Genomic DNA, 23,000 nt, shown 5'->3' with positions numbered 1-23,000 from the left:
CTCAGGATATCCTCCACGGTTAAATCGCGATTGTAGAATGGTAGGTGTCCGATTCCATTCTACACAAAAAATAAACAAAAACCAAGTTAAAAATCGGTACATAAAGAAAACTATGTAACCCGATTACGAAAGAAAGATGAAAAGACTATATTAATTGGATTATACATATTACATGTAGAAACCGATTCTGGCGATGTATTTTCATATTTCATTTCTACGCCAGAATCGGTTGATGTTAATCTTTATGTAAACCGATTATTGTGCATGCACTTCATGTCGAAAACAAAACCTAGAATCGGTTTATTCGATAGGTCAATAAAAACCGATTATGGGTGTAATAAGAGTTTTGATTTGTCAAAAACGCTGATTTAAAGATGTAAATCAATAAGATAAGAAGATGGGTTGATGGAGATTTACCTTCTTCTTGGTTGGATTGAAGATCGTCGGATTAGAGGATGGAAAAAAAATTTGATTAGGTTTTTGAGAATTTGGAAAGTTTATGATAAAAATAGTAAGATTTTTTAGGTTTAGTTTTTTGATTTTGGATTTAGTGAAACTAGAAAGATTAGAATTTATATGAGTGAGTTTTAGAAATTAATGTGGGGGTAAATTAATATCTTTTATAAGATTTGGGTGCCTAGAGTAATTTGGGGGTGTCAAGAGAAAAAACCTATAGGCCCCAATTTCGCCGGGTTGTTTAGACCCAGTTTGGAATTTGTTAACAAGGGTGTTCTAGTATTTTGCTACAAGAGGGCCGGCTAACTCAGTAATTAGTATTTAGGTTCTAATCACCAACCACACTTGCAATCTGACACATCACTACCTTTGATCTTTACATCTCAGCCATCCGTTCCCGTTTGACGCGTTGGTGCATCGTGGAAACATGTGAAAGCACAGTCGACAGACGGCTAAAACCAGCAAGATGTCCATCTCGACGAAATCGGTAAGATCGACTCTTTGGTGGTCCAAGAATCCAAGATAGAGACTCAAAAATAAGCATGCTGACATGCCCATGCCGTGGCACCGGTCGACAAACCAGCTCTGCGGATGCCTGATCCGCTGGTCAAGCTCTTGACACGCCGCTCCCAGGTGCAAGTAACAAGAGTGACAGAGGTGTGTGATTTTCAAAATTAACGAAAGGGATAGTTCAATAGCTCGTCAACTGAATTTTCAAAACTAGTGCTAACAAGTTCTTCAAGTAGTTGTTTACTGTTCTACCACATGGTAGTTTGTTATTGGTTTTTCACAAAAGAGATTTAAATTGTGTAGATTCACATTCGCAGTTTTGATCATCTGATTAGTGTAGGTATACAATTATTATTTTAAAACTAACCAAATGCGAACGTCTTCGGGCACACACAAAAAGTAGAAGAAGAAGAAGATCAATTTGTATATGCCAAAGGGATGAAAAGATTTTGAAAGTAAAACATTAGATTTTGGACTACAGGTTCTTAAGAAATATTTGAATATCATTTCAAAAGCTAGTTTTCTTATTAAAGGGGTTTAGATACAATTCTGCTTCTCGAGAAATAGAAGTCAGAAGTCAAGATATTTTGCTTTAAAAATAATTTTCCAATTTCTAAAAGTCCATTTAAAATTCTACACACAAACTGATTTCTTGCTTTTTGACAATTCTGGACGTGTATCCAAATGCGCCATTAGAGCAACTGCAATGGTGCGATCAAAACCAAAGATCAAAGACAAAAAAAAACGACCAAATTTGAGTTTAGTCCGTGGTGTTACACTAGAATGGAAGCATAACTTTGGTCGCGCACACATATAATGTTCGCTTGGTGAAAAAATATACATCAGGATCACTTTATATATTCGTCCTATCACAAGATCACTTTATACATCCACCCCATCAGCCATCAGGATCACTTTATACATACGCCTCCCTACACGGGCGTAAGATATATGTCCGCTTCAACTCAAGCGTAACCTAAAAGCTAGCCTATTAACAAACGTACGTTATACGTTCGCTCGACTATATTTAGTTTTGGTCCAGACCAAATATAATCTGTGATTTGATTTTGATCCAGCTTTTACTCTTTAGTCCGTCCTATTATATCTCGTTTCTGGACTATATTTATGGGTTTGATCGTCCAGTGTGGTTGCTCTCAAACATTACAAGAGGGTGTAATAATAACGCATATTATTATCCTCCGAGAGCTACCGAGGTACAATGCAGCTTCTACGGGCGTGCACAACAGCAACAGTCGATGTGCAAAATCATGAGCAACTTTGAGTTGTCAAATAACACCCAACAGCACAACATGTACCATAAACGGACCCTACTTGGAAACTTTTTCAACAATTGACAAACTCAACGTCTGAAATCGCATCACTATCTTCCGCGAGATCATAATCCTCATCTCACGCAACTATCGGCTTTGTCAATTGTTGGGCCCCACCAACAAGGGTTATCTGTCGGGGTAAATCTGCTTCCGTGGTCCACTGACGTGTCGACAGCCTAGAAATACAGTATCCAGCGTGGGACCCACGTTAAAAGATTTTTCATCCAGCTCATATGTCACGTACGTGGCAATATAATAATAGCCACGTGGGTACCGTACACGTACTGTTCTCTCATTGGGTCAGATTTTAATGCCCTTTTATAATTTTCAAGGGGTAATTTCGTACGAATATAATTTTTTTAGGTTTTTTTTTGATATCAGCAAGGACAAAGGGATGAGGTGGTAGTGGGGTGTGACATCAGAGAGATGGTAATACACGTCATGGGAATGTATGATCGGTCAGATATGAGGTTCTTGATTTGACGGTGTTGATTGATTTGTAGAAATGTGGGGTCTGACGTGGTATTTTATCTTAAAATTTAGGGTTTCCGACATTGTGACGTGTCTAGGTGTTGCAGACGATGTTTATAGGTCCCACTTGACGTGGATGGGCAGCCGAGAAAGAGATAACTATCTTTTGGGGTGGTGTGCGGTCAAAATTGGTTAAGGAGGCAGCTTGGCGATATTTTTAGTCCTGGCTCGAGCCTAGTTAGCAATTCGGTGTATGGGTTCTTATTAGTTCCAAGAGGGAGTTATGAAGTTGAGAGCAGGTAACAACAGTTTGTTAAACAAAAAATTAACTTATTTTGCTCCCTAGTAGTTGTTGTTCTGAAATTGGGTTTCCAAAACAGCTTCAGTTGCTTCTAGAAGTCGTAAACAGCTTCAGTTGCTTCTAGAAGTCGTAAAGGATCTTAACTAAGAAAGAAAAATGTCATAAGTTCTGAACAAATTTCTAGCCTTAACTACTGCTTCTGGACAGGATTAACATTATTGAGTTTTATTTTGTAATTTGTATCCAAGTCCAATCTCACTATCACAATTCAGTGAAAAATTAGCTTCCAACAATTTCTCGCGTCCTTCTTAACAAGCAGAGGTTTACAAGTTTCAACATCTAGTCTCATACACTTCCTAGTCATTGGGCAGATAAATGCTGTTATCATGAGGACATCATATAATTGAGGACCTGGCTGAGTTGGTTGCTATTGCTTTTCTTGATTCTTTCTTTTTTGTTAACTAGAATAGACTTTAATGGCAAAACCCAAATGGGAAGCGACTATCTTGTTTCATTCATATATGTCAATTTCATAATTGGTAGGTAAAACAGTTTGGACACTCTGGCTAAAGACATGTTTATTAGATTGGTTAGGAACTTAAAAATATAGTTAATGACAGGGGTTAAACAGACCCATGTCATTACTCTTCCAATGTCCTTGCAAGAATTTTTCTACAAACATGGAGATAATGTGACATCTCCTAAGAGAAGAGAAACAATAGAGGCTATATTTTTTCCCTGCTGTGTAAAATCGTTCTAATATATTTCAAAAAGTTAGACAAACTCATTGAATACAACTATTTCCTGAGTGTGAATCGAATAAAAAAGAAAATTAAATTCTATACCCTAAGTAAGGGAAGAAAATAATAGCCAAAAAGGTAAAGAATGAGAAGCAAACCATGTATAAGGGTATCCGTGAGTGCAAACTGCAATTGCATGGCTTTATCTTCGGGGAAACAATTTGACTGGATTCTATGTTATAACTAGCTTTATCCAATTTCCCACATTAAAAATGTGTCAGGAGCGGGAAGTGGACTTTAAACACCATTTACAGATACCTGGAGGATGTTCTCGTAAGTTTGTTCTTCCCAGACTTGAGATGGATTGAACTAAACACCTGAACATATTGCTCCTAAACAAAACAGAGAAATAAATCTTCAGTTAACAATTCTAAAACCTGTGTTTGCCTATACAACCAATTTTAATGTAATATTGGGAAGTAAACTTTCTCTTGTTCATGTAATATTGGGAAGTAAACTTTCTCTTGTTCTTGTCAAATAAGAAGAAAAAAGTAAATAGTCAGTGTGTGTGTGTGTGTGTGTGTGTGAGAGAGAGAGAGAGAGAGACCTGAGGACCAAGATGAGCAGCAAAATTTCGCTTCATCAATATGCTTTACAGATAGCCCTATGAACCATGATCCAACACTGACATCGTCATGGGCATATGTACGAAGCATATCTCTGCCACAACATAGAAGCTACACTCAGTAATTGCAAAAAAATCGAAAGAAAGATGCCATTGTAATACAAAATGTTGAACCCCAACAGGGAGGCATCACAGATATAAGAGGTGGAAAACAATCCAAAAGAGAGATGGAGCCAACAGAAACATGCAGTGGTGTAAGTTTCACCTCCCGCGGCACCCCTCAGTGTGACCAGCAAAAGAGTTTATTATGCATAAAAGGACTAAGGAGGAGGGACCAAAAAGAAAGATAACCTGTTGATTGAGACGAACTGCGCTAATGCTCGGGAAATGACAAAAATCTCACCAGAAGCATGACGGAAATATCTATCAGAAACCAAGAAACTCAGTTCAGGATAACAAGAAATTATAAAAAAAATAAAAGTAAAAAAGAAAGCAACTTAAGGAAAGGAACAAAAGAATTGGAAAGGCATATGCTGAAGAACAGAATAGTGGAACAACATACGGACTGATGTTATATTTTCATGGGATTATACTTAAGACACACTTGGCCTTCTGTAAAAAAGCTGCGTTCAATATATCATACGTAAAATAAGAATAAAAACTCACGATTTTCCATCTCCAAACTTCCACCAATCTGGTTCGTACCATTTGTGTGCCCTGTAAGAATTAACAGTTAACTATTTTATGCGAACTTATAAAAAGTTGAGGCAACCAATTGAACAGTGAGTAATAGAAGCTACACTTACGGTTCAGAGAAAACTTCTCCTGATTTCATGCACCCAATATAAACACGAGGCTTGTCCATATGAGTTGCCAGAATTGTCGTCAAGGGATCTGCGCAAGAAGGATCAGGTATGATGACACCCATGAACCAGGTTAGTTTATAATTGACAAGTACTCTAACAACATGAGAGTGCTTAAAACATATTTTTGGATCTCATCTAAACTAGGTTGTAGCTGTAAGTGCTACTATACTAGTAATTTATTTAGTGACTACCACCTACCAATATTAACAAAAACATCATCGTTGACCTTAGCATAAAACTCTGAATCCCAGGTATCTGCGGCATAGGCGAAGAACAATTTTGTCTTCTTTGGAAGCTCCTCAGGTACCTCAGTGTTGTCCTGTTCAAGAATAGGATGTTATTAACATGATGAAGGCTATTCATATCTCATATGACGAGAGCAGTCAGCACGTATATAAAATTTTGACACCTAATTTGTCTGAGGATCAGTGCTACGGTACATAATAGAGGATCATCTTTCTTATACAAAAGAAATTTTCCGATTGATCATCCACCTCTGTTCTAGCCGCCATTTTCTCTTGTATAAATGAAGAGCAGATGTTACAATTTTATGCTCTACTATAACGCGGTTTCATGGTTGTGTTACGAGCACTAGCCATTTATAATAGGCTAGAGGAGGCAACATTCAAACAATGTCTTATATCCATAACTACAAGTTTGGCGTGCTTTTAAAAGATTAAGCAGTTCACTGATCTACTGAACTTACAAGAATAATGAAGTCATTGTGCTGCCCATTTTCACGGTCAATCCCTCTATCCAAGCTATCTCCACGATTCGCACTGAAACTCAATACAAACTAAGTTACAAGGAGATTTGAAACTAAAGCCGGAAGTTTTAATTCGGCATGCAAAGAATGTAACCTTCTTCCAATAACAAATCTTATGATAATGCCCTTGTCCTCTTCCATTCTTTTCAAAGCTGCACCTGCGCAGATTGTGTTTTAGAATTGTAAGTTGTAGCAAGAAAATAAAATTAAGAAGTATTTGCAAACATGCTCTTAACCAGAAAACATTCGTGAATCATTTAAAATTACCCTTGAATCTTTCCTGCCTTCAAAATATTTATACAAATAAAGTTTTAGGATTTTTAGCATGAGCAATATATAAAGAAAGAGAAGAGGTGCAATATCCTACCAGTTGGCATCCAAGCTTTACGGATCGCATTCCGATTGTTTTGTTTGCCAAACCTTGTAAGTATTCCTATAACAGCTACCAATCTTTTCTTAGGTTTTGTCTTGTCAGTCTCTGTTACCAGTGACAAGTGCTTTGAAACAAAACCTTCCTGTCTAGCTGCAGCCAGCTCCATCTCAAGAGCTGATAATTTCTTTTGCTGTTCCCTGACAAAATTAGGATCCATCATCCTAGCACTCAAAAAAAGAGTAGTATAAGTGCAACAACCAACAAACTTGTAACTATAATTACGTACCTGCAGTCTATGACTTTTAATGTATCATCAACGGATATCGCGGTTTGCCCCTGAAAATGGACGATCCCTAATCAATCAGAATTATATTTTCAAAATTTCTCTAACAGAACAAGGCTATTGAGGCTTAGGCAATATAAAACGCTATCCAATCCCGCAATCAAGATGAAAAGAGAGTAGGACAAATAGTTACACTTTCCCACTGTACCTCCCTATCTGAGCTGTGAGACATCCCTAAAACATTGCATGATTGATCAAGTACGAGCCTAAACTTTACATCACCAACATGCTAGACTTAAACATTCCTTGGTCAGACAATTCTAGGGATTTACTCAGGGAAACAGAAACATGGCACATGGGTGGGTCATACACCAGCATACGATGCTCAAATGCTCAGTACAACCATTAACCAAACATCCTACACTAAAGCAGTCCTAGGTCAGATATTCTAATAAATTTTACTCAAGAAAAAGAAACGTAGTACATGATCATTTGTTAAACCAGCATAACTAAATTCAAATGTTTTAGTAAAATCACCTAGTAAACACCCTAGACTAGAAAGATCTCCATGTCCCACAACTGTCATCTCTAAATCCAAATGCATTTATCAAAGTTACATCAGCAACATAAAATATTTTCAGTTATACAATTCTAGCTCTTGGATCACTAAACTGAAACATACATTATTTCTCCCTAAGGGAAGTACCAGATCTCTTGGGCAATTATCTCATTCCTCATACATACAAATTCGAACTAATTACCAACAAATATCCTCCTGAAACCCTAAATTTGTAACACAAAAACATGAAGAATTAGTGAATTACCTTTCCAGTGATTCTATCAAGCTCATTAATCAAATACACTCTATTCTCTGCATCCTGCCACAACCTATCAGATAAAATTCACCAATCAATTCACATATCCAGGTACAATTTGGCGCCAATGAGATGAAGAAAATCAAGCAAATGAAAATCAAATCAAAGATACCTTCCAGCAACGTATAGAGTAGCCATGGCAGCAACCATTGTAAAAGTAAGTATAGAAATTCGGGATCGGAAAACCAATCCAGATAATCGATTACCCGATCCCCGACTCTGCATCTTTATTACTGTTTAATTAATCAATCAAATCTTCATTTCCCTCCCAAATTAATATCAAAATCAGAAGAAAAATTCTTTGAAAATCAGATCTAGAATAGAAATACTCAAATCCAACAACTGAAGAAGAAGAGTGATGAGAGTTGGTAGAGAAATAGAAATAGATAGAGACAGAGGGATGTTTCCTTTTAACCGATTTAGGTTTTTAATTATGTTTCCGTTTTTTTGCTTCTTTCATTAACGAGGAGGTTAATTAAAAGGGAACACTGAGTTACGAATGACATAAATAGCCTCAACATTTTGGAGGTGTTGGCCGAATAAGATGGGGTAGATCTGGAAATGAAGAGGTGAGGATTAAGATTTGAGGGAAATTAAATTCGTCGGGGTTAAAAAAATCGGTAACGTAAGAGTTAAGATATAGTAAATTTTTTGCTTTCTATTGGAGAGTGTTTGATGTCATGGTGTGGTTATCTTTTTCTGTTTTTTTAACGGTGGTGACATATTTTGACGCATACTCTGTCGACCTAACTCTGTGAGGGTGTCTTGGAATAAAAGGTATGCGACTCGCAATCGTACGTGTTCCATTTTGTGTGTCAAAATCGATGGTCAAGAAGAAACTATCAACGATTCAGCACGATTCGGAATCGTGTTACAAGGGAATTAGATTACCGCTTTCTCTTGGTATTTTCCATGAAATCTTGGAACGTGTCTTAAAAAAAGTATGGATAACTTTAACTTGGAGGTCATTAAACTTCATATTTGACATTTTTTCCAAGCTTGGAATAGGTTGGACTCCACAGTAAGACTTGCTTGATGAATCCTTACTACGATAAAAAATTGTATCCAATTTGCATGTTGACCTATGGCTCATGATAGATATATCGCGTTAATAATGATGCATGATTGCTTTTTACCTAATTATCCGCGAAAGAGAATCCTCTCACACTCTTATTTTCACACAATCACACATTTTGAGTACTTTTATTTTCTTTTTTTTTTGTATAAAAACCAAATGATAGCATATTTGAAGTTAATACTTCACGGATGTTTTTTTTCTTACAAAGCTCTACATATCCACAAAAAATGAACATGTTCTGAAACGTGCAACTCGAACATCGACTACTTTGAAAAATCAGTAGATGGCGAGGTTTAGTATTTTAGAATCTGCTGATTTTTCGCAGGTATTTGAAGCTTTATGAGACGAGCATATATCCAAAATATTATCTTCAAATACGTTATCATTTAATTTTTATTAAGAAAAATGTCTCCCAAAGTGAAACCAAATTGAGACGGCACTTTCCTAAGGAAAGTCCATTCAAGTATGTAAAAAACCTTTGACAAATCAAGTTTAAAGTCATAGTGACCCAAGCCCTCTTTCTGTTTCATGGTATGAATAAGTTCATAGGAAATTATAATATTATTATGGATAACTCTATCACTTGTAAAGGAAGCTTGGTATGGAGAGATTGGTTTCTTAAGATAAAGTCTAATCATTTTGGCCAAAATTTTGGACACTATCGGAAACATTACAGAGACCGATAGAGGCCGATAGGTCTAGATTCAACAGGTATTTTAGGATATTTAACTCTAAGGATCAGACATATATATGTATGTCTTATTCAAATATATGGGTATGAAACCATATTCAAAACGTATTTGAATAACGCCAACTACATCCTAACCTACAATTAATATGACATTATGACTAATATAAACCATCTTGGAACCCATCAGAGCCAGGTAAACTCCAAGATGACATATATTTAACAACACTAACAATTTCATCTGCAGTTGGAATTGCTATTAATGATACATTATCCATATCAGTTATAAGAATATAAGAATAATACTAAAATCATCATCAGTCCAAACATGATTACTTGTACATCCAACAGAACAAAAATGAGTAGTAAGGAGGTCTATAAAATCATTTTTATCCCTATACCAGTTTCTATTGCTATCACTTAAAGTATTAACATTATTTCTATGCAATCTCTTGTTCACCAGAGAATTGAATACCTAATATTGTTGTCCACATCATTCACATATTTATATCTAGATTTCTTTTTATAAAACTGATTCTGAACATTGTACCAATTCTCTAAGTCCTTAGTAATGGCTTTAACTCTCATAAGCTTACTATTAGAATTTGGTTCCTTCTGAATAATATCAAGTTGGAATTGAAGATTTGTAATATTCTTTTGAAATCACCAAATTCCATTATATTCCATTGAGATTTATCCTAGTATTATGCAGTTTTCACCAGATTTTGTTTCACTGAGGAAAATAAAATCAGGACTTCGAGTTTTGACCAGATTTTGTAATTATTGTTTAGTAAAATTATTTAAAATAACTTGGACATTCCAAGAAAGCAATTTCATTTTGGAAAAATAGAGAAACTTGAAAACTAATAAAGAAATTTTAAGTCTTAAGATTTTACCTTTATCCTTCCCATTTGTGTTATTAGTCATGTTGTCCTTTTTAGTATTTGCAATTAATGACTGGTATTGAAGTATTTGAATTTATTGTTCGCTTGCCAATCTAGCACTATCACTTACATCATCATCATTAACCACAACACTAATAGCCTTTATTATAATTTCATCCTTAGGTGGGATCAAGGTTAGTGCGTTGGTACTCTTTTTATGACTTACTTTTGGCACTTGAGAAACAATTCTAACTCCAACAACCATCCAGAACCTCCATCTCCAGGGCATCCAAGGTGGAAGTTCAGACGAACAGAAGAACCGCCCTCTGGTTTAGCTTAAGATCCCAATCACCTTCTTCAGTTTGGTAGATGATTTACGATATCCGACAGTTTGGTGGCTGGTTTGTTTTCTTGTGTAAGTCAGTGTGATATTGGTTCTTGGAGATAGTGCATCCTGTGTTGTTTTTCTGGTTGGAAAATTTTCAAAGTTCTCAAAAGTCTTCTAAAAGTTTTTCTTAAAAGCTGAGTTTCATCCTTACATGATTCCACCGATCTGCTCAACCAATAACAAAGTCTGTTTGTGGTTCCGATGGAGAACTACCGAGAAAATTCTAAACTGTCCTTTAAATCAGTTTACCCTCCACCGACTTCTCCTAAAACCCTTTCAGTTTCTTTCCCACCTCTCCATTATACTCATTCTGGCTCTTGTTTCTCATCATTAATTCTGTCAGAGGATTCTGCACTTGTGTTCCAATTAACTGCAAGCATGCAGAAACTTTTAGTGGATTACAATCAAGCCGCGGTGGTTATCAAAGTTTTTGTTGGGCGGCTTCTTTTCATCACCCTTCGTGAAGGTCTCAAGCAGCTGTTTGAGCCTATAATCATCAAGGAATTGAGAACTTTACCTGAGCAAAACGTCTTCAAGTTGACATCTTTCAGTAAGGAAGATAAAGAACAAGCTATAACCCTTCAACCTTGGTTAGTAGCTAGTTCACGATGCAGGTGGAAGATTGGATATTCTACCAAAACCACCCTGATAAAGCGTTCCAAAAACTTATTCTCTGGACTCAAATCCTTAACCTTCCTGTTTGTTTTAAGGATGAGAAAAGCGTTGAAGATTTGCTAAGCTCAGCGGGTTCCATCTCAGCTTTTGATTTATATGGCCAAATTCCGAGAGTCAAATTAACAGTTGATACAAACAAACCCTTCGCCCCTGGATATCTACTCAATATTGAAGGGAAAACTTGGGTTCAATTGGCTTATGAGTTTCTCCCCGCAGTATGCTTTCTATGTGGTTTTGCTGGTCATATAACTAACAAATGTCCGGCGAGACCAAGAAATCCTAACCCTTCAGTAACCCCTCCACCGCTCCCTCCACCTCCAAAATACAGCTGGAATATGAAGATGAAGGCCACTTTAACAGGGTGTTAGTACTCAAGGGAGTTGGGGGAGTTGGGTGTAGTTGTGTTTTTTCCCGTTAGTCGTGAGGGAGTTCGAGGGAGTCTCTTAAAATCCCCGTTAGTCGTGGGAGAGTTTAGAAGAGTCTTCCCAACTCCCTAGAAAACCCCGTTAGTCGTGGGGGAGTTTGAAAGAAACTCTTAAACTCCCTGTTAGTGGTAAAAATTAGAATGACAGGGAGTTTGTTTTTTTTGTGGAGTTCTGGGGAGTTCTAGGGAGTTTATAGTGTATTTTTGCCTCACTCCAAATCTCTCAAAAAAGTAGAGATTTTGGGAGAGTCTCTCAAACTCCCTACACTCAACACACCAAACTCTCTCAAACTCTCAATACTTTCTTACACTCCCTCAAAATCCCTAAGATTCAAAATACATTAAACTCTCTCCAACTCACTCGTGGACTAACCCCCTGTAAACCTACCTCATCATCCTTTGAGCCACCAATACATTAGGACGAAACTTCCTAATGCTCCGGCTGAGCTTCCTCAACAACCTCAACCTCGTCCATCCCCTTGTCGAAGAAAATCAAAATTTCCCACAACGGGATTCCAAGCGTCTATTCTACATCCATCGCCGCCACAAACTCCACAGTCATCATCAACTCAAGGGCCACCGTCAACTACCGTTCCTGCAGCTAGCTCGGTTAAGTACCAGAAATCGCCACCGATTCAAGTCCATGGTTTCAATGAACTGTTTGGCGTGTTTCCTTCTACATCTACATCTGCTACTTCGAGTTCCCACTCCGGAATTTCGGCTGGTTCTCTGTCAGGGGATATGGGCTTACAGGTAAATTCTAATACATGGAATCCTGTTCACACGACACGTGGAAAAGAAGCTGCAGAAAGTCCGACAGATCCTGAATTTGCATGGACCCAAACTTTGAGGCAATCAGGTGATCAGTCTGACACTGAATACTTCAAAAACATTCCTCAGTTTATTTTTTGCTTCATCTGCGTGGCAATCCCTCAACCATCATCCCTCTCAAAGCTCAACCCTTCCCCACCCAACTCATCAAATCCCCATAACCCCAACACCAGTTAAACCATTAGCTAACTCGACCTGCAACCCCACTGTTCACATCCCTGGTTTTAACTCATTCCCATACTCACCTCATTCACCTACCCCATCTTCGGTTTCTTCTGGGTCTCCTACCATGGGGTATGCTCATAGTACTGCTGCTTCAAGAAGTGGTTTTAAGATATTATCCCCTCACACAATGATCACCCCAGATAACCTTCAACATCAGCTGCATTCTCATGAACTTCTTCTTCTACCCCTTTGAAAAGAGCTCAGTTTGACCCTCTTTTATCCCTTAATACCCAGTCTTCTTCTTTCCAATTTCTTGAGCTTTTCCCTCAAGAACGATCTCGGAAAACCTCGGGTCACACCCCTAGTCTGGCAATTACAGCTTCCCCTCCGTCACCAGTCCCGCCATGTCATGCATGGAAATTAAGTCTTCAAGATGATGACTCAGACTCTGATGATACCTCTCAAACACGGGTTGCTGGAAACCAGCACCCGAAGTCGCCATGAGTTGTATATCTTGGAACTGTCTGTTGGTTAATCTTCAATACATAAATCACTAACAAGTTGGTTAGGATAAGAATAGGAAATACATGAATTTCTAAGAATTAGGAGCTAGTTAAGTTCTAAGAAAAGGAAAGACATGTAATAAGGTAATAGGACTAGGAAAACGAATTCATAGTTCTATATATATATGATCACCAAAGTTGTGGTTGATCATATGAGAAAGATTAGAGATTGTGTTTAGTTTTGAGAGATTTTCTAAACATCAATAAAGAGAGTTGTCTTTATATAAGCTAAGTTTCATCTTGCAGTTGCCATTAATTGGTATCAGAGCTTGTTTCTGAGCCATGGAAAGCGAAACCACCATTTTGGGTGCAAAACAGTTCACGCCACCATCAATACAAGTTCCAATCCTCAACGCCACAAACTACACAGTATGGGCCATGAGAATGAAGGTACTGATGAAAATCTACAAGGTGTGGGATACAATTGAACCAGAAACAGATGATGCAGATAAGAACAACATCGCTATAGGTTTACTCTTTCAAGCAATACCAGAATGTCTTGTTCTACAATTTGGTGAACAGGAAACTTCAAAGAAAATTTGGGATGCAATAAAGGCACGTAATCTCGGAGCTGATCGAGTTAAAGAAGCCCGTCTGCAAACCTTAATGTCTGAATTTGAAAGAGTGAAGATGAAAGACACTGATACTATTGATAGCTTTGCAGGAAAGCTATCAGAGATAGCCTCAAAAGCTGCGTCACTTGGACAATCCATTGATGAAGATAAACTGGTAAAGAAGTTTCTCAATAGTTTACCAAGATCCAAGTATATTCATATCATAGATTCTCTTGAACAAGTCTTAGATTTAAAGAATACTAGCTATGAAGATATAATTGGAAGATTGAAAGCACATGAAGAGAGAATCCTCGATGAAGAAAACAATGGAGAAACTCAAGGAAAACTCTTGTACACAAACTGTTACCAACAAAACTCTGCGACAAGAGGAAGAGGTCGTGGAAGAGGTGGTAGAGTAAACAGAGGCCGAGGAAGGGGAGAAAGGTTTAACTCACAAGATAGAACAACAAGTCAGAATGATCAAAACCAAGGGAAAGAAAAGAAGGATAGATCAAACATTATTTGTTATAGATGTGATAAACCAGGACACTTCTCCTCTGTATGCCCTGAAAGAATACAAAAGATGGAAGAAACAAACAAGAATGAAACAAGGGAAGCAGATACAGCTCTTTTCATGCACGAAGTTGTATTCTTAAACGAATGGAACCTAATACCAAAGAACTACAAATCAAAGGATTGAGAAGAAGAGAATAATGAAAACACTGAGAATAACGAAGAAGTAGAAGAAGAAGAAGAAGAAGAAGAAGAGGAGGAGGAGATCGATGAAATAACTCAACCCATTCCACTGCGAGAATCAACAAGACAAATACAAAAGCCACAGTATCTGGAGGATTATGTTCTTCAAGCTGCAGAAGAATGTGAGATTATGCTACTTTATGTTAATGATGAACCAAGGAATTTTCAGGAAGCAAAGGTCTCGACTAAATGGACACAAGCACGTAGAGAAGAAATTATCTCAATCAACAGAAACAAGACTTGGTTTCTAGTTGATAATCCAGGTGGGGTAAAAGTGATTGGTCTTAAGTGGATCTTCAAAATAAAACGGAATGCTGATGGTACTGTCAACAAATATAAGGCAAGACTTGTAGCTAAGGGATACGTTCAAGAATCAGGCATAGACTTTGATGAAGTTTTCGCACCAGTTGCTAGACTAGAGACAATTCGAATCTTAATAGCAGAAGCAACATCAAACTCATGGTAAATTCACCACTTAGACGTTAAGACAACATTCTTACATGCTGAATTGCGAGAAGATGTGTAGGTTGAACAACCAGAAGGTTTTAAAGTAAAAGGACAAGAGCATAAGGTTTATAAGTTATCAAAAGCTCTATATGGTCTAAGACAAGCTCCTCGAGCCTGGAATACAAAGTTAGATCAAATCTTAAGAGAAATCACATTTGTTAAGTGCTCTAAAGAAACATCAGTATACAGAAGAGAAGAAAAGGGAACGCTTCTTGTGATTTCAGTATATGTAGATGATCTATTTTTGACTGGCAACTCCCTTAAGGTGATCAATGAGTTCAAGAGAGAAATGTCATCAAAGTTTGAGATGTCAGACCTCGGAAAATTCACTTATTACCTTGGCATAGAAGTCCATCAAGGAGTAGATTGGATTCAGATTAAACAAGAAGCTTATGCAAGGAGAATTCTGAAAGAAGCAGGACTTGAAACTTGTAATCCAACTAAGATACCAATGGAGTTTGGACTTAAAGTTTCAAAGGCACAAGAAGAATCTGAGATTGATCCAACGAGTTATAGAAGAAATGTTGGATGCCTTAGATACTTGTTACACACAAGACCAGACTTGGCTTTCTCTGTGGGAGTAGCAAGCCGTTATATGCAGAGTCCACGCAAGTCTCATGGTGATGTAGTAAAGCAGATATTGAGATATCTAAGATGAACAATCAGCTGTGGATTGAAGTATGGTCGAGGAGGATCAAAAGGAATTGTTGGGTATAGTGACAGCAGTCATAATATTGACCAAGATGATGGAAAAGGTACAACTGGTCATATATTTTATCTAGGTGAAGCACCTATTACATGGTGCTCACAGAAGCAAGACACAGTAGCTCTGTTATCATGCGAAGCTGAGTTCATGGCTGCAACAGAAGCAGCTAAACAATCAATATGGCTTCAAGAACTGTTGGGTGAAATCAAAGGAAGAGAACCTGAAAAAGTTCTCATCAAGATTGATAATAAGTCTGCAATCGCACTCACTAAAAATCCAGTGTTTCATGGGAAGACGAAACACATTCACAAAAGGTATCATTTCATACGAGAATGTATCGAGAAGGAGATCATCAACGTTGAACACATACCAGGAACTGAGCAGAAAGCAGATATATTGACAAAGGCATTAGCTCAGATCAAGTTTGAAGAAATGAGACAACTGATTGGAGTACAAGATATGTCACGGGTAAGGTTGAAGCTTAACGGGGAGAATGTTGGTTAATCTTCAATATAGAAATCACTAACAAGTTGGTTAGGATAAGAATAGGAAATACATGAAGTTCTAAGAATTAGGAGCTAGCTAAGTTCTAAGAAAAGGAAAGACATGTAATAAGGTAATATGACTAGGAAAAGGAATTCATAGTTCTATATATATATGATCACCAAAGTTGTGATTGATCATATGAGCAAAATTAGAACTTGTGTTTAGTTTTGAGAGATTTTCTACACATTAATAAAGAGAGTTGTCTTTATATAAGCTAAGTTTCATCTTGCAGTTGCCATTACTGTCAAGGAGTGGGTTCTCCATTGACAGTTCAAAGACTTCGATAATTAACTCGAAGATTTAACCCATCACTCATTTTTCTGTCATAAACGCTTGCTTCTGGAGTTAAAAATCAGCAGTTGGCGAACATCCTAAACTATCCTCACTTTTTTGTTGTCCCTGTAAATAGACATAAGGGAGGATTAGCTCCTTTTTGGACTAATGATGTTTCAGTTACAGTGCTCCATGCAAACCAAGCTTACGTACATGCACTCATCTCAACAACTGCGGACCCAAACCAATGGTGCTTTACGGGCATTTATGGCACCCCTCACACGGTGGCTCGTCAACAACTATGGGAGGACAGCTTCAGCCTCAGGGAACCATGCCGTGGTTAATGATTGGAGACTTCAATGACATTTTTTGTCAAGAAGAAAAACAAGGAGGTAGGCCATTATCTCTTCAGAAAGCCCAGGCTTTCCGATCTATGCTTAACAACTGTGGTATATTAGACTTGGGGTTTGTGGGAAACCTGTTCACATGGTCTAATAAGCATTAGGAGGTAATTTCATTCAAGAACATTTGGATAGGGCTTGTTCAAACCACTATTGGTGAAACAAATTTTTTAATGCCACTGTTTATGTTCAACGAAGATTTGCATCTGACCATGCTCCGTTAGTTTTCAATTTTGGTAACTCTAGGACACTTCAAAGAAAAATATACAGGTTCGAACATCATTGGTTACTTCGCCCGGAATATCAAGCAGTAGTGGAAAGGGCATGGCAAGTTACAGCACATGGGTCATCATGTTTTGTTTTGCAGAAGAAATTAGCTTCAACAAGAAACTCTCTTTCTCGATGGAATCGAGAAACTTTTGGTGCACTCACCCAGCGAATCAAAGAATCCGAGAAAGAACTGGATTATGCTCAATATCTATGTTCGGTCACTTATGGAGCACAAAGAATTGAGGCTGTTGAAAAGGCACATCTGATGTTACTCTCTCACCAAAGGCTTTTAAATCACCTGGAAGTTTAATGGCGCCAACGATCTCGCATCCAATGGCTACAGCTAGGAGATCGAAACACCAACTTTTTTCACACCACAACTACTATACATAGGGCTAGAAACACTATCAAATATATCAAAAATGAAGATGGAGTTTGGCTAACTGATCATGTTGATATCGTGAAAACCTTTGTATCTTATTTTGAGAAGATTTATCAAGTGTCTACAACAGCTGTGGACCTTTCCCTCTTGTCGTGTGCGTCTCCTAGAATTTCAACACAACAACAACAACAATTAGTGTGTCCAGTAACAACGCAAGAAATCAAACTTGCCTTAGAAGGTATTGCCTCTGATAGTGCACCTGGGCCGGATGGGTTTTCAAGCACCTTTTACAAACATTCATGGAACACAGTAGGCCCAACTTTCTGTGATATGGTGCAACAATTTTTCACCACCGGAGCATTTGATCACCAGATTAACCATACAAATATCACGTTGATTCCCAAAACGGAGGCTCCTTCTGCTCCCACAGAGGATAGACCCATCAGTCTATGTAATGTCTCTTACAAAGTGATTGCAAAGATTTTGGTAAACAGGCTTCGTCCTTTGCTTTATGTTCTGGTAAGCCCTATGCAAAGTGCATTTGTTCCTCACAGGTCAATTCAAGACAACATCTCTATCGCAAAAGAGATTTTTCACCATATTTGCTCGACTAAACTTGGCAAGGCACCGAAAGTGGCACTTAAGATAGATGTTCACAAGGCCTATGATAGACTCAGCTGGAACTTCATTCACCGTGCTCTTTTGGCATTGGGTCTTCCTACTTGGATTGTGGATCGTATCATGTTTTGTATAACTTCAGTAACATATGCTGTGAAGATTAATGGAGCTCTCTATGGATTTATCAAACCCACATGTGGAATTCGTCAAGGGGACCCGCTGTCGCCCTATATTTTCATTCTGTGCTCAGAAATTTTATCAGCGAACCTTCTATATCTTGAGTTGACAAGATCGTTCAAGGGAGTGAAGATTTCAAAAAATGCACCTCCAATTTCGCACCTGATGTACGCGGATGACCTCATTCTAGCCAGCCAAGCACCCATTGAGCAATGTTACAATCTTCTTAATGTTCTCAACAAGTACAGTTCCTCGGCAAACCAATATTTCAATCTTACCAAATCATCACTAATTCATCATCCTCGACTATCTCCTGCAACAATACAACAACTCCAAGCAGTGTTCCAAATTCCATTTACAACCACACCGGCTACATATCTTGGGGTACCGCTAACGATGGGAAGGAACTCTTCTACTGCTTACACGACAATTGTCAACAAAGTGGCCCTAAAGATGCCAGGATGGAAGACTCACTCTATGTCACCAATGGGGAGATTGACAATGATAAATACCTCACTGGTAGGAACAACGAACCATATCATGCAGAATACAATGCTCCCTGGACATGTGCACAAAAAACTGGACAAGGTCTATAGGAATTTTCTACGGGGGCACTCAAATTCAGAAAGGAATCTTCACCCAATCAACTAGCAGAAAGTTACGAAGCCAATACAGGAAGGAGGATTTGGAATTCGAGCAGCATCTCCGATAAACGAGGCCCTCTTTCTTAAGCGAGCATGGTCCATACAACAACATCCTTCGTCATTATGGGGTCAACTCTACAATTCCACCTATCTGAGGGGTAAGGATCTCCTCCATATGCACCATGTAAGAGTTTCCAAACCCATTCCATCATGCAGAGCAGTCAACTCTCTACATCCAATCCTAAAACAAGGTTTGAAGCACATTATAGGAAATGGATTAGATATACCGTTGTGGAATCATGGTTGGATCCCAAACCAACCACCCTTACCTCACAACCACTTGTCCAACTTCTCTAAAGTTGCAGACCTGATAGATCCCATCACTAATCAATGGGATAAACAAAAAATTGAGTCCATATCGCCTTCACAGTCTGTTACCGACAACATCTTAAGCATCCATCTACCAACACCTGCCTGTCCAGATAAACTGGTTTGGGGACTCAATACAGATGGAAAGTTCACTGTCAAATCAGCGTACTCGATGATAATTCAATCGGAGGAAAGCCAACAGCAAGCTACAGTAGATTCCACAAGGTTCAAAGACATATAGAAGCTACCTTGTCCTCCAAAAATTCAATTCTTCATCTGGAAGATTACTTTAGAAGGCCTGGCAAACAAACTAATGTTGTACGAGAGGAGGATATCCACTTCTCCCTTATGTCCTAGATGTCTTGTTCTACCAGAATCGGTGGAACACTTGTTCTTCCATTGTCCAGCCTCCAAACAAATTTGGAATCAGGTGGCATAATTATACCCTCCTCTAACTGGTTTCATTTCTTTGTTACAGCAACAATCAATGCAGAGGATTTTAAAGATGGACAACAACTCCCAACAGCATATCACTTGCTTGCTCTGCTTCACTCTTTGGGGCATTTGGTTGACAAGGAATCAACATGTTTTTGAATCAATGAGTTCTCAAAAACCAGCATACACAATACTCAACATGTTCTGGAAATTCCAGTTTACTTCCACCCATGTTCCGTCAGTAATTATTGGGAAATCACCGAATCTTAAAAGCGGCAGCCAAAAATTTTATCACATCATTTCAGTACACTGGCAACCACCCTCTTGCACCATGGCTAAAACTAAACATTGATGGAGCAGCACGAGAAATCTTAGGCAAGCCTGGGTTTGGAGGAGCAGGATACATCTTACCGAACCAATGTGAGAACCATATCATTTCATCAGCAATTCTTCTTGGCAGCACTATGGCCATCGTGGCTTAAACAAAGGCATGTTACCTTAGGCTAAAGGAAGTGGTTAACATGAGGCTGAGTCATCTTCACCTATAGATGGACTCAACAACTCTTGTACACTGGCTAACATCACCATATTTGACTGAATCGGCATACCCTTGGCATCTATATCATCTAATTACAGACATCCACAAGCTTCTGAGGCAAATCCCGAATGTCCGCATCACCCATATATATAGAGAAGGAAACAAAGCAGCTGATGCATTAGCGAACAGAGGAGCGGACAAAGTAGCAGATCCAACACAGGCTAATTTGACAGAAATATAGATGGATACAACACCACCATTCCTAACTTCTTTTCTTGTATCAGATAAAGCCCAAATTCCATCAGGGCGTGTAACTCGGCTTTCATTTTAATAATAAACTAGTTCTTTAAAAAAAAAAAAACTCCAGCAACCTTCTTCTTACCACTTTCACCATCAACTCCAAAAAATCATGTAGTAGCAGCTTGACATGCATGTTCGAATGGATTATGATTTATATATATATATATATAACAGTTTAGAAAAATTTTGTGATGTTGTTTCTCATAGAAAAAGAATCCATCTAGTACATCCAGAGTTAGTGATAGCCATCACGCCTCTTTTAAGTGGGTTATTAATATCATATTTATGCATACCTTTACAGAATCTCCAACTGCAACAAACGCATCTTCTGGGATGTATAGCCAAAACCTCCCACGATAACCTTTCCCCATTTTTGTAACTGATGCAATACTCATTCTCTCTGGCAATAAATCTTGATCTTAATCCAAAAGCATTGATGGTTCCAGTACAACTCATGATAAATCATCTTGGTATTGCAATCATACAGTATTACAAGTTGACCACTGATACTCCATGGTTTATTCAAATGCTTCTCAACAATCTACCTTCCCAGTCTTCAAAAATTTTCTCAATCAGATTGATGAATTACAACCTCATTAATATCACTATGCTCCAGAGTTAGATTTTTTAATTTAGTCGCAAGATCGATGACTTGATTATCTTTTTCTGTCTCCAAATGATGTTTTCAACCACAAGGTTATGATAAAAAGGTTTGCATGATTTGCAATTTTTAATTAAGTGAAACCCTAAATTTCCAAAACAAGATTGAGGGATCATATATAATTAGGAATGAAAATCCGAGATTGGCACATATTTCCGGCATGAAAATCCTCAACAGTTTTAGGAGTAGCTATACTCTTTTAGGTGAGGAAAAAAAAAGAAAGTAAAGATAATTGTGGTTTTTCTATAAAGACTTTTCCGAAATTTGAAATTTTGAAATTTGAAATTCCTTTGATGGATGGCCAAAATATCAGTAACTTTTTTGTTGAACCGGTGATGAAAGAACAAATCAATCTATACTTTCATGACAATCCCTGATAATGCGTACGCTTCCACAAGCTCCACAACAACAATAGTAAACACAATTTGGATCAATTCTTGTTGTAAAAACATTAGGAAGAAGTGATAATATAGTTAGATATAAAATAGGAAAACGATAATAATAAGAAATAAAAAAAGACTAACATAGATTAAAATTGAAAATAACTAAACACCGTGAAAGGTTAACTATTTTATAATCAGAGGAGGAGATTGATTAGATTATAACCTAGCTCTAACATACCGATTGTTAGAAATCAGAGTATAATTTCTAAGAATCGAAAAATTGAGTCAGAACACTTTTATACCATAACTTGTATAAACACACTCAGGTAAATGACCAAACACTTAAATGGCAAAAAAACGGAGAAAATGATATAGTTAGAGCACTGTTCGGTTAAACTCTCAAGCGTTGCTATCTCAAGCTTGTTTGTCAAATTTATTTTCCAAAACTATAAGTCTTGATTTCTAGTCTACTTATAGCTAAATCTCGGATTATGATAGAAAGTGTAGTTGAGCTTTAGACTTCACGGAGTTCATCGATTGAAGACGAAGAACTACTAAGGGGATCTTATGGAACTTCATCAACAAAAGGTATGTGGATACTTTAACTCATTTATCACTCAAAAGTCTATATATACTCTATCTCCTATTTGAGACAAAAGTCGTATAGCTATATAGACTTCGATTATGCACATTTGATATTTCGAGCTGAGTTTAACTCGCTTACATATTTCTCGAAATATATGTTGATAAGCTTTCACCTTAACCAAGTTCATCTTATATTCTTGATGAAAGTCAAAAGATGATCATGTGAAAATCGCCTGATAATATCTTACATGATTTGTGTGAGATAGTCATGTAGACTCGGAATGTTTCGTATTGATCTATCGATCACTTGAAAATTGCTTTGAAGCTAATAGTTTGTGTGAGATAGCTATTGTCGTCTTCTAAGAATATTTCAATGATTGGATTGGGAGTTTAGAACAATTAACCATGATTGAATATAGCACAATATGCGTACTTGTATGCTAACCGTTGCAAGTTATTCCAAGTCCGAGAACCATAGTATGCATACAAGTATGCGTACTAGTTGGTTAGTTGAAAGTCCGAAAACTTAGTATGCATACCCGTATGCGTACCGACGTAAGTTCAAGACCGGGAATTCAATTGAGTTTGGTGGTGTACGACAG

The 23,000-nt window shown here is 37.7% G+C and overlaps 2 protein-coding genes across 2 annotated transcripts; one reads left to right on the top strand and one right to left on the bottom strand.

The window, feature by feature from the left end:
• Positions 1–3,764: 3,764 nt before the first annotated feature.
• LOC113339237 (hydroxyproline O-galactosyltransferase HPGT1-like) lies at positions 3,765–8,033 on the bottom strand. Its single transcript, XM_026584536.1, has 12 exons — positions 7,710–8,033; positions 7,547–7,610; positions 6,726–6,775; positions 6,434–6,636; positions 6,161–6,224; positions 6,007–6,079; positions 5,499–5,619; positions 5,241–5,328; positions 5,101–5,151; positions 4,786–4,857; positions 4,417–4,529; positions 3,765–4,201 (listed from the first exon to the last, which is right to left on the bottom strand). The coding sequence occupies exons 1-12, from the start codon at positions 7,820–7,822 to the stop codon at positions 4,179–4,181; spliced, it is 1,035 nt and encodes a 344-aa protein (XP_026440321.1). The 5' UTR covers positions 7,823–8,033; the 3' UTR covers positions 3,765–4,178.
• Positions 8,034–16,936: 8,903 nt separating this feature from the next.
• On the top strand, positions 16,937–20,090 carry LOC113339464. Its single transcript, XM_026584731.1, has 5 exons — positions 16,937–17,100; positions 17,307–17,562; positions 17,797–19,071; positions 19,159–19,721; positions 19,871–20,090. The coding sequence occupies exons 1-5, from the start codon at positions 16,937–16,939 to the stop codon at positions 20,088–20,090; spliced, it is 2,478 nt and encodes an 825-aa protein (XP_026440516.1).
• The last annotated feature ends 2,910 nt before the right edge of the window (positions 20,091–23,000 follow it).

Source organism: Papaver somniferum, unplaced genomic scaffold (assembly GCF_003573695.1).
Source record: "Papaver somniferum cultivar HN1 unplaced genomic scaffold, ASM357369v1 unplaced-scaffold_21, whole genome shotgun sequence".
NCBI lineage: Eukaryota > Viridiplantae > Streptophyta > Magnoliopsida > Ranunculales > Papaveraceae > Papaver > Papaver somniferum.
The sequence above is the reverse complement of the archived record's forward strand: the minus strand, read 5'-3'. Positions and strand labels throughout refer to the sequence as shown.

Coding starts and splice junctions, on each gene's coding strand:
- LOC113339464 (XM_026584731.1), top strand. CDS start 16,937: ATGGGAGGACAGCTTCAGCCTCAGGGAACCATGCCGTGGTTAATGATT. Junction 17,563..17,796: donor GAATTGAGGCTGTTGAAAAG/GCACATCTGATG, acceptor TATTTTGAGAAG/ATTTATCAAGTGTCTACAAC. Junction 19,722..19,870: donor GCTACAGTAGATTCCACAAG/GTTCAAAGACAT, acceptor TTGTTCTACCAG/AATCGGTGGAACACTTGTTC.
- LOC113339237 (XM_026584536.1), bottom strand. CDS start 7,822: ATGCAGAGTCGGGGATCGGGTAATCGATTATCTGGATTGGTTTTCCGA. Junction 6,637..6,725: donor TTAAAAGTCATAGACTGCAG/GTACGTAATTAT, acceptor TAATTTTGTCAG/GGAACAGCAAAAGAAATTAT. Junction 4,202..4,416: donor CTGCTCATCTTGGTCCTCAG/GTCTCTCTCTCT, acceptor TGTTTTGTTTAG/GAGCAATATGTTCAGGTGTT.